The 17,309-nt window shown below is 45.2% G+C and overlaps 1 protein-coding gene across 1 annotated transcript in view; it reads left to right on the forward strand.

The window, feature by feature from the left end:
• Positions 1-17,309, forward strand: part of rragd (ras-related GTP binding D) — a 75,141-nt gene that overhangs the window by 17,966 nt on the left and 39,866 nt on the right. The window contains exon 3 of the mRNA XM_004564179.4: positions 14,763-14,962. Coding sequence (XP_004564236.2) covers positions 14,763-14,962 — 200 coding nt within the window. The remainder of the gene's footprint in view (positions 1-14,762; positions 14,963-17,309) is intronic.

A 17,309-nucleotide genomic window follows, 5' to 3' on the forward strand; every position in this document is an offset into this window, starting at 1 on the left:
AGTGTTCCCTGCTGATTGCGGCAGTCCGGTTACAAAGTCCAAAGCTATATGGGACCACGGCCTGGACGGAGTCGGCAGGGGATTGAGCTGTCCAGTGGGCGGCTGATGAGACGGTTTATTCCGGGCACAGGTCGCGCAGGCGGAGACGTACTCCCGAGCGTCTTTAGTCAGAGAGGGCCACCAGAAGTAGCGCTGGAGGAAGTTGATAGTGCGGTGGACCCCTGGGTGGCACGTAAAGCGGGCAGTGTGGGCCCATTGAAGTACTTGAGAACGTACTGATTGAGGGACGTAGAGCCGTTGGGCTGGCCCACCTCCCGGATCCGGTTCCGACACCTGAGCCTCCCGAATGGCTGCTTCGATCCCCCAGGAGATGGCGCCCACGACACAGGTGGCGGGGAGAACGGGAGCGGGCTCAGTGGTGTCCTCCGAGACTGAGAACTGACGGGACAGGGCGTCGGGTTTGACATTCCGGGAACCGGGTCTGTAAGAGATGGAGAAGTGGAAACGGGTGAAAAACAGGGCCCACCTGGCCTGTCGAGCGTTGAGCCTCTTAGCTGATTGTAGGTATGCCAGGTTCTTGTGGTCTGTCCAGACGAGGAAAGGCTGAGCCGTGCCCTCCAACCAGTGCCGCCACTCCTCCAGGGCTAGTTTTATCGCCAGCAGTTCCCGATCCCCGACATCATAGTTTCTCTCTGCAGGGGACAGACGGCGGGAGAAGAAGGCACAAGGGTGGAGCTTACCGTCCTTCCGTTGCGACAGAACCGCTCCAACCCCTGAGTCGGACGCGTCGACCTCGACCACAAATGGCTGCGTGAGGTCGGGTTGGATCAGGATGGGGGCTGAGGCGAATCGTTTCTTCAGTTCTTGGAAAGCTGCCTGAGCTTCTTTGTTCAACTGAAAAGGAAGCTTGGGAGAGGTTAGCTGGGTCAGCGGCAAGGCAACTCGGCTGAAGTCCCGAATGAACCGCCGGTAAAAGTTGGCAAACCCAAGGAAACGTTGCAGTTGGTGCCTATTAGGAGGTTCCGGCCACTCAACAACGGCTTTTACCTTCACAGGGTCCGGGCGGAGGTTTCCTTGGTCGATTATGTACCCCAGGAATGCAACGGTGGAGACGTGGAACTCACACTTTTCTCCTTTGACGAACAATCGGTTTTCGAGGAGTCGTTGCAGGACCTGTCTGACATGGGTCTCGTGCTCGGATTGGTTTCTGGAAAAGATCAGGATGTCATCTAGATAGACAAAAACAAAACGGTTAATGAAGTCTCTGAGCACGTCGTTCACCAGGGCTTGGAACACCGCAGGGGCGTTAGTGAGACCAAAGGGCATGACAAGGTACTCGAAGTGGCCGAGGTGGGTGTTGAAGGCGGTCTTCCACTCATCGCCCTCACGGATGCGAACCAGATGGTATGCGTTTCGCAAATCCAGTTTGGTGAAAACAGTAGCCCCCTGGAGGAGCTCGAAGGCCGAACTGAGGAGCGGCAGAGGGTATTTATTTTTTACTGTGATGTTGTTTAATCCGCGATAGTCAATGCATGGCCGGAGGGTTTTATCCTTCTTTTCGACAAAGAAGAAGCCTGCCGCGACTGGAGAGGTGGAGGCCCGAATGAGGCCGGCAGCCAGGGATTCCGTGATGTACTTGTCCATAGCGTCTCGTTCTGGAAGTGAGATGCTATATAGCCGACTGGTGGGTAAAGGAGCTCCCGGGAGCAGTTCGATAGCACAGTCATAGGGTCTATGCGGAGGAAGTGACTGGGCGCGGGCCTTTTGAAACACCTCAGCTAGGTCGTGATAAACAGAGGGCACATTAGTTAAATCAGCTGATTTCAATACCCCAGGAGAGGGCGTTTCAGTGCTTGGAGGCGAGGCTGCTTTAAGGCAGGTCATGTGGCAGTCCTCCCCCCACCCAGTGACACGCCCCTTTAGCCAATCTATGTGAGGGTTGTGCTGTTGTAGCCAAGGATGGCCGAGAACTAGTGGAGTGCGAGTTGCTTTAAACACCAAAAAACAGATTTCTTCAGAATGATTGCCAGAGAGGGTGAGCTCGACAGGCTCCGTCACCAGAGTGATGTCTGGAAGGCGTTGACCTGACAATGCCGTAACACGTAATGCATGAGGCAGGGGCTCCAATAGTAACCCAAGTTGCCGGGCTAACTGACAGTCAATAAAGTTTTGTTCCGCCCCAGAGTCGATTAACACCGATAGGGAGCGGCTCTTAGAGTGAATGGAAAGCGTGGCCGATAGTGTTAAACGGGGAGGAGCTTCTTCCTGGCTCAGCTCGCCCACCAGTACTCCTACCATCACTGGCGGGCGCGCCCTTTTGCCCGCGAAGGGCAGGTAGCCACAACATGTCCCCTGTGACCACAATAGAGGCACTCACCGGCGGTAATCCGGCGCTGACGCTCCGCCGCGGTGAGATGGGAGCCGCCCAGCTGCATGGGTTCCTCTCCGTCCCCGCTCTCGTGAGTCTGGGAGGGGCCGGCATCCGCCATGGCGCCGGTGCCAGAGACTCCCGCAGCCTCATGGAGGTTGTAGTTCCGCTGCGACCGGCGAGCCCGTAACCGCTCATCCACCTTAATGCACAGGGACATTAGCTCATTAAAGGAGGCAGGGAGATCCCGCATGATTAGCTCGTCCCTTAATTCTTCTCTGATATTGTTCAGCAACGTGCTCCGTAGCCCCTCCTGATTCCACCCTGCCTCTTCTGCCAGAATCCAGAAGTCGATAGCGTATTCAGACATGCTTCTCCTACCTTGTTTGAAGTTGAGGAGACGGAGAGCAGCGGCCTCTGCCCCGGTGCCTGGGTTAAACACATTCTTAAATTTGGAGAGAAAGTCAGCGTAGGTGATGACAGGATCAGAGTTTAACACAACCTGGGCCCACTTTAGTGCACGGCCCCTCAGAAGTTGAACTAAATAAGTGATCTTCACCCCATCGTTGCTATGAAAACGCTGCAGCTCGCGAAACGTCAGAGACACCTGAGCCAAAAATCCGGCACATTTGTCAGACTCACCCGAGAATGGTTCCGGTGTGGGTAAAGGTCCATCAGACGGCGTACTGACCCGCGGTGAGCTACCTGACGCTACGGCGGGCGGTGCCGCCTGGGGAGCCGGGCTGGGCGGCTGGGGATTCCCTGGTTGCGCATTTCCCTCCAGCGGTATTAACTGCGCCACCGCCAGGGTCAATGCGGCGACATCCTGCCGTAGCTGCCCGAGCATTTGTTCATGGCGGGCCAGCGCGGCTTCCTGGGCGGCCAGAGCCTGGCCCACGGGGTCCTGTTCTGCTGAGTCCATAATGGCTGGATCGTTCTGTTAGGGGTTCCGAAAGAGACTCAGGCGCAGGCCAGGGTTTTCCTTTAAGCGAAGGACAGTGCGTTTATTTACAGTGAACACATACACCAAGTGGCTATATACAACGTGCAGGGGAAACGGGTCCGGGTCGCCAGGGTCCGTGGGAAACAGGGTTGGGAGAAGGGTGTTCCACACTTTCTGTACAAAACGTTCCCCCTTCAATCACTCCTCTCCGCATCGGGTTCCAAAAACGATCTACACACAAAACGTCGGGTTAGCAGGATAATAATAAGAAATTCTCAAGGTGAAGGTTAGCCGAAACACAAGTCTAACTGACACTGATAGCTCAACGATCCAGCGAAGACTAGTGCAGACTCGCCATCTAAGTAGTGCAGTAATCAGCTGGGATCAGCGGCCGGTGTGGTGATGAGCAGGTGTGTGGGCCAGCAGCGGGAGCCCGCAGTGAGCATCGCCGTGGCGAGAGAGAGAGAGAGTGAGAGAGAGAGAGGGCGAGAGAGCAAACAAACCACAAACATATTGCCCAATAGAGGATTGACCAGCGGGGCACAGGGACCATGACAGGGTGGGGCTCGATGGCAAACCTTTGGCCGCTCTGGTGGGGGGTTTATGGGGGACAAAAAGGAATTGGGACGGGGGGTAGATCTGAGCCCAGCATTGACCCGCTCCATCATCTCCTCAGTGAATTTCAGGTGTGGGGAGGAGTGAGAAAGGGAGGGGGAGGAGGGTGATGGCCTGTCAGGGGTTTGGGGGACTGGGGAAGGTCGTGGCACTCATTTTTCATAAAATGAAGTATCAGAACTTGTATAACTTATTGACTGGTCAACTCCCTCTGAGAAACTGAACAATGAACAATAATAACTGCTCAAAACCAAACAGAAAAAAGAAAAACGTGATTCCAAGGTTGGGGTCATTCCTATCAGACCCTGGCACATATGTTGTGTAAGTCCCACCAGCAGGGGGAAGCCTCTCCTTGCTAAAGGATAAGGGCCCCTGATTTCGCCTTTAAGGTGCATTTCTCCATCGTCTCTCTGATAGTCTTAACTATTCATCTAGTAAGGGGAAGGTATCTATTGTCTCACCCACTTTGACAGAGTAGTATATCCTCATTGGTCTCCTGTAGTGGAGGGGGAGCGCCTCCTAAAAATCTGAAACTGCTCACGAATGGCTCTTTCTCTGTGCCCCTCTGAGTCGCACCGCTGCGACATCCCCATCGTCTCCCACGCTGAACTTGACAAGTGCTTGGTTAGGGTTTGCTTCAGTGTGACTTTAGCGATCTGGAATCCCCTGGTTCGCATATCCGCAGTCGCCTCCTCCGCCGTCGAGTAGAGCACAGTTCCATCCTGATAGAAAACCCTCAATTTAGAAGGATAGGGAGTCTGAAATCTTATGTTCTGTTGTTTCAAAGCCCTTTTAGCTTCAGCATAGTCCTTATGTTTCCGCAGGATGGCTGGAGCATAGTCCTGGTCAAAGTATACTCTCTGACCGTTCAACAGGACGGTCCTCTTGGCCCACGCTTTGCGCAAAACTTCCTCCTTTGTAGTAAAGCAGGCAAAACGTATTAATATTGAGCGGGGAGTTTCTTCTCGGTTCCTCGCTGCTCCCAGGGCCCGATGTGATCTCTCGATGCCAAGCTCTGTGCCCTGGGGGAGATCGACACATTCCTTCAATATTTTTCCCAAGAAAGCTGGCATTGAGGAGCCCTCCGCTCCTTCGAGTACGTTGTACAGCCTTAGATTCTTTCGCCGGGCCCAGCTTTCCTGGTCCACAATTTTATTTTCTTGCTCGCTGATGATTTTTAGCATCTTTAGCATCACCATTTCTGTGTTTTGCACTTGGTCTTCCACTTTCGCAATACGGGTCTCTGCTTCGGTTATCTTATTGTTGACTCTGACCAGGTCATACTTGAAATCTTGGAACTCTCTCTGAAAGTCCCGTATTTCTTCCAGTATCGTGGTTAAAGCAGAATCTTCCTCCGCACTAGCCATAGCATTAGCTTCGTATCGAGGTGGTGACACTGCTGCAGGAAGCCCTTCATTTGTACGTTCCTCTGCCGACCCTTTCTGCTTGTCTCTTTTCCCGATGTTCACCCCGCGTATACCTTTACTGTATGTCGAAAGATTTTTAGTAATTTAGATGCTTTACGGGGGGAAAGAATTAATTATGAGAGAGAGCTACCCGTTAAGTTGCCATTCGGTGGGGTGACATCACCGGAACCTCAAAATCTTGTAGTTTAAATACAATGATTAAGGAATTGGGCCTAGTGGATGTGTGGCGCCAGTTGCACCCCCAAGAAAAAGATTTTACTTTCTATTCACATATACATTGCAGCCATTCAAGGATAGACATGTTTTTAATGCCTAGGACGGACCTTTATAGGACTAGACAGTGTAGCATAGAAGCAATCACTATCTCTGATCACGCCCCAGTTTGTATGAAATTAAGAATGAATCCAAACAATCATTTTAAATATTGAGAGCCAATGTATCTATCTTGAATAATGAAACAACTCGACAAGAACTTCAGAAGAGTCTGACTGAATATATTCAATTCAATGATAATAATGAGGTGTCCCCTTCAATCTTGTGGGAGAGTGCCAAAAGTTATTTGACAGATAATTATAGCAGTTTCATCAAGACTGAAAAAAGAGAGACTAGCAGAACAAACAGAACTAGAAAACAAAATTAAGAAATTAGAAAAAATTTATGAGGTAACTAAAGACACTGGGACTTTGAACTCATTGAAAGAGCAGAGGAAAAAGCCGACTGCTGGCATTTCAGCTGCGTAAAGAGCAATCAAGTAGGGTTGTTCATAAAATCAAATATCCACACTCCGGAAAAATAGTGTGCCAACCTAACGAAGTTGCAAAAGCATTTTCTCTGTATTACCAGGAATTATATAAAGAAGAAAATGTCCCAAATAAGATTGAAAAGATTGAACAATTTCTTAACCTGATCAATCTTAGTAAACTGTCTCAGGAAGAGGCTGAACTAATAACAAATTCAATCACCATTGAAGAAATAAAAGACAGTATTGGAAAAGTGAAAAACAACAAGTCTCACGGAGTGGATGGACTGCCTGGGGAGTATTACAATTTTTTTGAAAAAGAGCTAACACCATTGTTATGCAAAGTTTATAATTATGCATTATTTAAAGGTGATCCCCCCCAGTCATGGTCTGAAGCTATTATTAGTGTCATCCATAAAGAAAGCAAGGACCGGACTTTATGCATGTCTTATCGCCCTATCAGCTTGCTTTGTGTTGATTTAAAAATTCTTACAGCCATTATTGCAAATAGAATCCAAAAACATAAAAAAAATAGTGAAACCTGACCAAACAGGTTTTATTTCCCATAGGCAAGGTTCAGATAATGTTAGAAGGGCCCTCAATCTTCAGATTATGGCACAGGAAAGGGACACCTCATCAATGTTCTTGAGCCTGGATGCGGAAAAGGCCTTTGACCGGGTAGATTGGGACTTCCTGCAACAGATTCTCAGGCACATGGGCTTCAATGAGACTTTTATCTCATGGGTCCAAACACTATATAAAAATCCAACCCTCTCCTACAAGGAATTAGAGATGAAACCAATACACAACATAAGCTGTCACTTTTCACAGATGATATTCTGCTATTTTTAGAGAATCCGGTCACCTCTGTCCCGGCCCTTCTGAGCAACCTTAGAGATTATGGTACAGTGTCAGGTTATAAAATAAATACAAATAAATCTGAGGCGTTAATGATTGTTGGCAACTGGCCCACACAGCTAGATCATCTTGTATCTTTTAGACACTCCAAACAGGGCTTCAGATACTTGGGGGTAATTATTACTCCTAAAACCAATCAGTTACTTGCACTCAATTATGATCGGATGTTCAAGGAGATTAAGGGGGACTTGGACAGATGGAACCTACTCCCACTCACTTTTATGGGGAGGATTGAATGTATAAGGATGAATATTCTTCCACGCCTACTATTCCTATTTCAGAACCTACCCATTTTGATCCCACAGTCTGCATTCAAATTATTAGAAAGCATTACATCTAAATTTATCTGGCAAAATAAACGACCAAGGGTCAGAGTCAAAATCTTAATGTCTGGAAAAGAAAAAGGGGGCCTCAAGTTGCCTAACTTCAGAATGTACTATTGGGCAGCTCAATTAAAATCAATGGCTGTCTGGATTATTCATGATTCAGAAACGCAGTGGGTATCTATGCGTGCAGTGTTTAAAGCGTGGAAGTACTGACCTTATTTTGAGTTTGATTCCATAAAAAGTGACAAAAGCATTAGTGTCCGTTGTGCGTGGGAAGAAAACTTCTTTTTACACCGAAAAAAACCCCTACACTTCCAAGCAAGCACTGGGAGTGCGCTACCACGTAATGGGAAACTCACAGAGAAACTCGCGGATTCTTCAACTGACCGCTGCACACCTGCACCAGGGTAAACCTCCGTCTACGCCACTCCTGCTTTACAGGTGAAAATAGAGCAACAGGACCGCTGAGTCTTTGATGTTATTTATTTTCTGCTATGTTTTACTTGCATCTATTTGAAAGACTGAGTGTAAACACACACAAAAAATATATTTTATGTGCTATAATGTGCAGAAAATAAGTTTAAATGTTAAACAAATTTCTTCCAGTCAGAGAATGTTGCATATAATTAAATTTTTGCTTGATGCATAAAGTTAAAAGGTTAAAACTAATAAAACAAGTTTTAAAAAGAGACTTTTCCATTTGATTACATTTTGTATGATGGATTATGCAGAAAAAGTAGAATTGGGCTGAAAGATCTATCGCTTTATCACCTATTCAGGTTGTAAATCGTGTTTTTAAAAAGTAACTAAGTAATTAATTACTTTTGAAAATAAGTAATCAGTAAAGTAATGGGATTACTTTTTGGGGAAGTAATCGGTAATTAGTTACTGATTACTTTTTTCAAGTAACTTGACCAACACTGTTAATGAGTGCAAGAAGCTTCTGCACAACAAACGTATTGGTTTCTCCTTATTCTATCCAGCAGTGCTTGTTGTGAAAGCTCCTCAGGGATCCTGTCACTTCGAGGACCATAAAAAAGCAATGACTTTCATTCACTCCATGGTGTAAAACCGGTTTGTTTGCTTGTTTGTTTTTGTCCTTTTTTTGTTGTTCTGTTTCTTCTTTTACCTGTCGGTTCTGTTTATTTTCTGGGTAGTAATATTCTCCTGTGTTTTTTGTTTTGTTTTGTTTTTTTTTCCTGGACCCCGAAGTACTGGAACAGCTCGTGGCTCCTGGTTTTATTAATTGAGTTTTGATTATGTTTAGAGAGAGATACAAATGATGATTATTACGTGCTCGTTTTATTTTCGTATTAAGGACTATTCTGGAGGTTAACTTGGACCTCTTCTCTAAACTGAAATTGACACAAGGTGGAGCGGTGAGTTCATACCCTTAGGGGATCTATTGTACTGTGTCCATTCTCAGTGTTTGTTAAATTCTATTATAAGCATTAAACTAGAACAAAGTTTGGTTTGGATTTTACATAAGATTAAAACTTTGGGTGTAAGATTCAAATAATCATTTATTTAAAGCTAGACATTTTAAATGAGAATAAGAAAGAAAAGTATGTCTTTGTGCCCCCTTTTCCCTGTTCGTGCCTTATCGGCCCCCCTGGCTAAACTTTGCTAGATCCGCCCCTGCACAGTTACAGCCGTCAGCTGCGTAGAAAAGGATCCTGGTCTAGAAAGTAATATTAAATAAATTCTAACAACAGCTTATCAAGGTTAAACGTGCTGCTGTTGTTCAGCTGCTGGTTTCCTCTTTCTGGTGCAAAGTGGGCCAAAAACAAACAAGAGAGACGGACTCACGGCAGAAAAGCCGATCAGCTGATCATTAAGCAGTTTCATGATTGAATTAGCAGCAGGAGAGAGACAGTCGCTCCATATATCGGTTGTTAAGTTTAACGCGGGAATGCTTTACAAACATTCAGAGATGAACTTACACACTTGCTTTACTTCTCTCTGGGATGACTTCCTCAGAGATGAAATGCCGGCTTGGTAGCGAGGCTACAAATACACACAGCCGCTCTATCACGTGACCACACTGCTCCAACGTGCTACGGTTATGAGCCGAGTTACGCCGTGTCGCCAGTTTTGTGAGGTGCTTTTTTGATATTTAATGGATCGGATTACACTTTTTATTTCTCATTGATTCTCAATTTGTTCTGTTGTTGTTACTGGGAATGTCCATTCTGTTATCTTAATAAAGTTTGAGACATAAAAAAAAAGAATACTCTTAAAAGTTTTGCTCGGCTAAGGGCTAAATATGCTTTATCCCCAGGGGACCATTTTAGATACTTACAGTTAATGGACTACATTACAAAGCATAAAGATTGGGACAATATTAGAAGAGAACTAATCGGCTTAGAAAACCATTTTATAAAACTGCTTGAAAAGTCGGGTACATTGAAAAACCAAGTGTCTTTGATCTACCCGAAACTGCTGATTGACATGTCTGATAATACCTATCATATAAAACAACAATGGGAAATGGAACTCAATATAATTTTGGATGATGTCACATGGGAGAGTGTCTGCTGTGGCTGCCACAGAGGGGCGGGTAGTCAAATGTGGAAGGAATTTGACTGGAAGGTTAAATTAAGGTTTTTTAGAACTCCACTGAAAACCTTTCTATTTAAAAATAGATAAAGAAAAATGATAACAATTCACTGTCTCAAACCAGAAACACCCACAGCTTTTTTTTAGTTTTTTTTTTTTAAGAATAGAATAGCCTTTATTGTCATTGTACAGAGTACAACGAAATTGGAGTGCCACTCCCTTGGTGCAAGTTTCAATAATAAATATAAATGTAAAATATAAAAAGTACAAAAAAACAATCGTGAGTACTCAAACAATAGTATGTACAATATATACAGGATAGCAGCATTAATATAATGACAGTATGAATAGCAGCATAATATAATGACAGTGACGGTATGGAATAGGTTCAATTGTTTTTGTGCTTATTTACTACGGTGATAGCTCTGGGAAAGAAGCTATCCCTGAATCTGTTTGTCCTGGTTTTATGTGACCTGTACCGTCGGCCTGACGGTAATAGTTCAAACAGTTGGTTGCTGGGGTGAGAGTGGTCCTTGATGATATTGCCAGCTCTGCTGAGGTACCGAGAGTTTGCAGTGACCTCCAGGCTGGGCAGAGAGCAGCCAGTGATCTTCTGGGCTGTGTTGATGACCCTCTGCAGTACTTTCCTGTCCGCAGCTGAGCACCCTGCATACCATGTTGTTATGCCGTACGTTAGGATGCTCTCTATGGTGGCTCTGTAAAATGTCACCAGCAGCCTCTCCTCCAGGTTGTTCCTCCTGAGCACTCTCAGAAATTGGAGACGCTGCTGGGCCTTTTTAACCACCGCCGTGGTATTTGCAGTCCAGGAGAGGTCATCAGAGATGTGCATGCCCAGAAACCTCATGGAGTGTACCCTCTCCACACAGTTCCCGTGGATGTAGAGTGGGGCCGGGTCTGCTCTGCCCTTCCTGAAGTCCAAGATAAGTTCTTTAGTTTTCGTGGTGTTCAGTTGGAGGTTGTTAACTGAACACCACTCAGTCAGTCTGTTGACCTCATCTCTGTAGTCCGACTCATCTCCCCTTGAGATGAGTCCAACCACTGTGGTGTCATCCGCGAACTTTATGATGGTGTTTGAGAGATGGGTAGGGGAGCAGTCGGATGTGTAGAGCGTAAACAGGAGGGGACTCAAAACACATCCTTGTGGAGACCCGGTGCTGAGTGTGATGGTGCTGGACCGGTGGGGTCCGAGTCTGACAGACTGTGGTCTATTTGTCAGGAAGTCCTTGATCCAGAGGCAGATGGAGGTGGAGAGTCCCAGGTGAGACAGTTTCTGGACCAGGATCTCCGGGATGATATGGGTGAATGCTGAGCTAAAGTCCAGGAAGAGCATTCTCACATAGCTTCCTCTGTGCTCCAGGTGACTCAGCACTGCGCTGTTGAAATAAGCTATGGTGATAGCGTCCTCGGTGGATCGATTTGTCCTGTAGGCAAATTGGTGGGGGTCCAGAGTGGGAGGCAGACTGGCCCTGATGTGCTGACAGACCAGTCTCTCAAAGCACTTCATCACTACAGGCGTAAGTGCAACAGGCCTGTAGTCATTTGGGCTGGCCACAGCTGTCTTCTTGGCGATGGGGATGATGGTGGAGGTTTTGAGGCAGGGCGGGACGGTGTTTGATGACAAGGAAAGGTTGAAGATTTTAGTGAAGACTCAGTTCGTCAGCACATGCTCTGAGAACCTTTCCATGTATTCCATCAGGACCTGCCGCCTTCCTGGGATTCACTGACCTTAGAACACACCTCACTTGATGCTCCCTGAGTGTTAGTGTGCCAGTGCTGGGGGCGGGTGGAAGTGGTGTGGCAGCTGAGGGCTTGGTCGTCTCAAAGTGGGCGAAGAAACGGTTTAGATCCTCAGCCAGCGAGGCATCAGTCCTAGATGTCGCCTGGTTATTGCTTCTGTAGTTGGTAATGTGATTGATCCCCTGCCACATTTTTCTGGGGTCGTTGTCAGCAAAATGATCTTCAATCCATCTTCTATAGGCAGCCTTAGCTTTCCTGATGCCTCTACTCAGGTCTGCCCTGGCTGCCCTATACACAGCCCTGTCCCCTGACTTGAAGGCAGTGTTGCGGCTTTTTAGGAGGGATTGCACTTCGCTATTCATCCAGGGTTTCTGATTTGGAAACACCCTGACCCTTTTGTTGACGGTGACATTGTCAACACAGTTCCTGATGTACGAGAGTACAGTGTCCGTGTACTCCTGGAGGTTGTGGCTGGAGAATAAATCCCATACAGTTGTTGAGAAGCAGTCCTGCAGTTGAGAGAGGGCTCCTTCAGGCCAGGTTTTTATTGTCTTTGTCTGGGGCTTTGTTTTTCTCAGCAGGGGGGTGTAGGTGGGGGTGAGGGACATGCAGAGGTGGTCAGATCCAGCCAGGTGGGGGAGGGGTGTCGCTCTGAAAGCATGCCTGATGTTTGATGTATGCATCACGTGATAGAGCGGCTGTGGCATGCGGGACCTGTTGGTGGTCTGGATAGCATTTGGAGCTTCGCTAGCAACCCGGCATTTCATCTCCGACAAAGTTATCCCTGAGAGAAGTAAAGCAAGTGTGTAAGTTCATCTCTGAATGTTTGTAAAGCATTCCTGCGTTAAGCTTAACAAACGATATATGGAGCAACTGCCTCTTCTTGCTGCTACTTCAATCATGAAACTGCTTAATGATCAGCTGATCGGCTTTTCTGTCGCGAGTCCGTCTCTCTTGTTTGTTTTTGTCCCACTTTGCACCAGAAAGAGGAAACCAGTGGATAAACAACAGCAGCACATTTAAGCTTGATCAGCTGTTGCTAGAATGTATTTAATATTACTTTCTACACCAGGATCTTTTTCTACGTAGCTGACGCTGGTAACTGTGCAGGGGCGGATCTAGCAAAGTTTAGCCAGGGGGGCCGATAGGGCATTAATAGGGAAAAGGGGGCAAAGACATACTTTTCTTTCTTATTCTCATTTAAAATGTCTAGCTTTTAATAAATAATTATCTGACACCCAAAGTTTTAATTTGATGTAAAATGAATAGAAGTCAATTACTGTATATAGTGACTATTAAGTCTAATATATACCCTAGTAAACTATAGTACTTTTTCCTTTGGGAATGTACCATCTGTGCAGTCTGCAATTCTGTTGAAGAAAAATGTTGAATCTATTTAATATTTTAATATATTGAAAAATAATTGATTTCTGTGCATTTTTTTTCACACTGCATCAAATTAAGGTTGATTACGTCGATTAAGCATCATGAGGTGGAGCGTGAGGGGTGGTTCCCTATTTTTTATTTATTTATTTTTGTTGTTGCTGGGAGTTGGAACCCTATTAGTTAGGTTGCTTAATATTTACGCTAAGTACTCTTTAAAATACCAGAATAGGGAGGATGGTGGAGGTTTAAGTTTATTAGATTGATCAGTATTGCTGAACTATGAAATTTATTTTTTTTACATACAGGTATAACAGAATAGCTTTAGTGTAGTTGTTGTTTTAAACTTGAGTTATGAACTTATACAAAATGCAGCAAGATATTTAAAAAAACAGTTTTGTTGATTAAAAAACACTATATCGGATTCATATCGGTATCGGCAGATATCCAAATTTATGATATCGGTATCGGACATAAAAAAGTGGTATCGTGCCATCTCTAATATGTATATGTGTATATATGTTTTTCCTTTTAAATTAAGTTTTTGAATATCCCGCACCATTATATACTGCAGATTTGGTCTCGGGTCATGTTGTTGATGTGAACTGCCTTGTTATTTTTGGCAATAAAAGTTTAAAAAAAAAAAACCCCACCTTGGCTGCATTTCTAGGTAAACAGCTGTAAAAAACGTTGTTGTTTGCATAACTCTGTTACTTTTTTGAAGAAGTAACAATATAATTAATTACCCAACATTGGTCATTATATACTGTATTTTGCAGACAGATAGTTACAGGACTCTCTCCCAGACCACAGACTCATACTCATAATACAAGTCAGAGCTTTATAAAAGCTAAAGTTTTGTTTTCAAAATTGGAGTTCAAGTTACTTCCAATAGTGTTAACATACTACATGAACAAGATTTTTTAAAATTTTCATTGTAAGTGGGCTAAAGCAGTTAATTAAAAGTAGTCTAACATAAATGCTGTAATTTTGTTATTTTAATAAACCAGGTAACTTGGATGGATTGGATGCTGGCGTGACCACAGTGCACACGTCTAATGTTGCTCACAGTGGTCCAAGGGACTGCTCAGGGAGTTTTTGTGTTCGCTCAGACACATGAAAAATTAGAGGGAACATTGATCACTAGTAACCTTCACTAGTTCTGTTTCTGTGCTATGATGAACCCTAAATCATTTTTAATACTTAAGTTTTAATGGTGATTTTTTTAACAGACTTTTGTGGATGGGCTTTAACTGACATGTTTGTGTGATGGCTTGAAGTTAGTTCATGGAGATCAGTAGGAGAGAAAAGGAGAAGGGGAATATAAATGGAGGTGTGGCAAGGTGGGAGGACTTAAGGCGCATGCACACATACACGCACAGCCCACCGTGGCAGTCATATATCTTGCTTTTTTTCCTAGATTCCTAGATACTTAACCTTTGCAAAATTGAGGTATCCTTGTACTAAGAAACAAGAAAATCCAATTCGGCTGTAATGCTGGTGCAGTGTTTAGCTCAAGTAAAAAACATTTTGTGTTCTAAATTCTTGTTTATTGGGGCTGTTTGTTTTATTTTGGTACAGGACTTACCTTTTTCAACTACTGGGATTGAAGTGTCATGCTTAGTTCAAGGGGTTTAAAATCAAGTTAAAATTTAGTCTACTTCTTGCTTTTTGATGAACAGTTTGTAAGAGCTTAGACTAAAAGGAATTTCTCTTTTCATGACAGGATGACTATGTGGAAGCTCTGAGTAGACTGCATCTCACAGTGACCAGGGCTTACAAAGTAAACCCAGATATCAGCTTTGAAGTGTTCATTCACAAAGTGGATGGCTTGTCTGATGACCACAAGATCGAGAAGCAGAGGGATATCCACAAACGAACCAACACTGACCTCACAGATGCAGGACTGGAGCAGATACATCTAAGGTTGTGCATCAACTAAAGCTTATAAAGGGATTTTGAGTTTGAGGTTTGGATTAATTATATGCATAGATTTTTTTTAAAAAGTGGTATTAAGCAACAGTACTTTTTTGAAGGTCTTTCATAAAATATTTGGATATTGGCTGCATTATTGGGTACTTGTTCATTCATGATTCAATTCAGTTAATTAATAGTTCTTTCCCCTTTTAAACACCTCTTTCAACTTTCAATCTTTTCTTTTTTGTATATTAGTTCAGTTGTTGTGTACATATTTAAAAGCCACAGAATTAATTAACGGTCATTTTGTGCTGATGATGTTTATGTAAATCTGTGACAGTGCTAGATATTACATGTTGGTAAAGCAAAACACCTTGCTATTTCGATTATTGCTCACTAATCAATGGAGAGGTGCATTTAAGTGCTAAAAGGGTTAAATCAGAAGTAAGTTGCAATTTTGGCATCACGAGTTTGGCTGTAAAACTGCATGCTTCTAACAACTTGTTAATCACTAGTCATTAGCTAGTGATATCCTAGATAATCCTCCTTTCTGAAACTGTAATGATCTGAAAAGAGTGACTGAAAACATAATCTCAATAGCAGAGTGTTGACCGAGGTCCATTAGATTTGTATAGGAATGAAAGTATTTTTGCAACGAACTCAACTGTCACTGTCACAACACCCACCAGCCCTGGGTTTGAGGAGGGAGATGACCCACGCATGATCCTGGAAGTCTTCTAAGCCATGCTGGAAGTGTACTTGTGGCTTGGAAGAAAAATGGTCACTCGGCCTGTTGCCTCTGCTTTCTGGGGAGGCTCGGGTAGTGATCTACTTCTTCCTTCCTCAGTTTTGAGGGCATCAGGCAGGTAGTCCTGGACTGACCAGGTACTCAATACGGTATGGATGTAATTAAAGAAAACCGTGAGGAAGGTCTAAAACCCATCTAAAAATGAAATTTAATGTTGCCACCCTGAATCTAAGAAAAAACTGCCTTCTCCACTATGTACGGTTTGTAGCATTTTGTCATACTTCCGCTTGGCTTGTTCAGAACCACAGCCACCTTCCATAACCTCATGGACTGGCTCTTGCGTCCACATGCTGCATATACTGCTGCTTACTTGATGATCAACAGCGACATCTGGGCGGATGATATTTAGTTGAGTGGCTACGGTGCTGGAGTCATAGCCAACCTCAAAAAGTCTGTCTCCCACCGTCCAAACGAACCCCCCAAACAGATAAGACGGGGCAATTGTGGCTCAAGAGTTGGCAGTTCGTCTTGTAATTGGAAGGTTGCCGGTTCGAGCCCCGGCTCCGACAGTCTCGGGTGTTGTGTCCTTGGGCAAAACACTTCACCCGTTGCCTACTGGTGGTGGTCAGAGGGCCCGGTGGCGCCAGTGTCAGCAGCTTCTGTCGGTGTGCCCCAGGGCAGCTGTGGCTACAATGCAGCTTGCCGTCACCAGTGTGTGAATGGGTGGATGACTGAATGTAGTGTAAAGCGCGTTGGGGTCCATAGGGACTAAGTAAAGCACTATACAAATACAGGCCATTTACCATTTTACTACCTCCAGTTTGCGCTTGACTTCACGGAAAAAACAAGCCCTTTAACTGACCTTGCCTGAAAGGGTGTCCTAGATTTGGTCCAGTGAATGGCGCGGTGCCAGGCATGCTCTCTTTGGGGAACCCCTGCCCCGTGCTCCTAACTTTCCCTCCCTCCCTTTCATTCTGCTGATGGATGCCTTGAACAGAGGGTTGGGGGCCGTTTTGTCACAGCAGGTAAGTGAGATCGACCACCCTATTGTGTTCGTCAGCCGGAAGAGGAAGTCCCGATACAGCACAGTGGAGAAGAACAGTCTAGCAATCTTGCAGGCAGTCGACCCTCTTCGTTATTGCCTCCTGGGACGCTCATTCATCCTCTGTTCCGACCATGCCCCCTGCAATGGCTCCACCGCATGAAGAATACCGATGCCTGGGTCACTCAGTGGTATTTGGCTCTCTGGCTATTTAAGTTCAAGTTGGTCCATAGGCGAGGGGTGCAGATAGTCGTGGCTGATTTCCTCTCCTGCTCGCGGGGGTGAGGGAGTAAGCTCATCTGGTTGTGTCCCCGGCCTAAGTTGGGCAGTGGGGTATGTGGCGGGTTGTGGTCTCCGGCTCTGCTGCAGAGGAGCAGTTTTTCAGTTGGTTCAGGGCTGGTGCCAGGGAGGCTGGCATGGCAGCTGGGGCTGATTGAATAATCAGTTTTTCCTTATATCAGGAGATTGTTGGGAACAAGACAGGTGAAAAACTGCACAGCAGTCTGAAAACTAAAATCACTGAAAACAAAATGCCACAAACCCTGTGATACTATGTATGTGTTGGT

The sequence above is a fragment of the Maylandia zebra genome, linkage group LG19 (assembly GCF_041146795.1).
Source record: "Maylandia zebra isolate NMK-2024a linkage group LG19, Mzebra_GT3a, whole genome shotgun sequence".
NCBI lineage: Eukaryota > Metazoa > Chordata > Actinopteri > Cichliformes > Cichlidae > Maylandia > Maylandia zebra.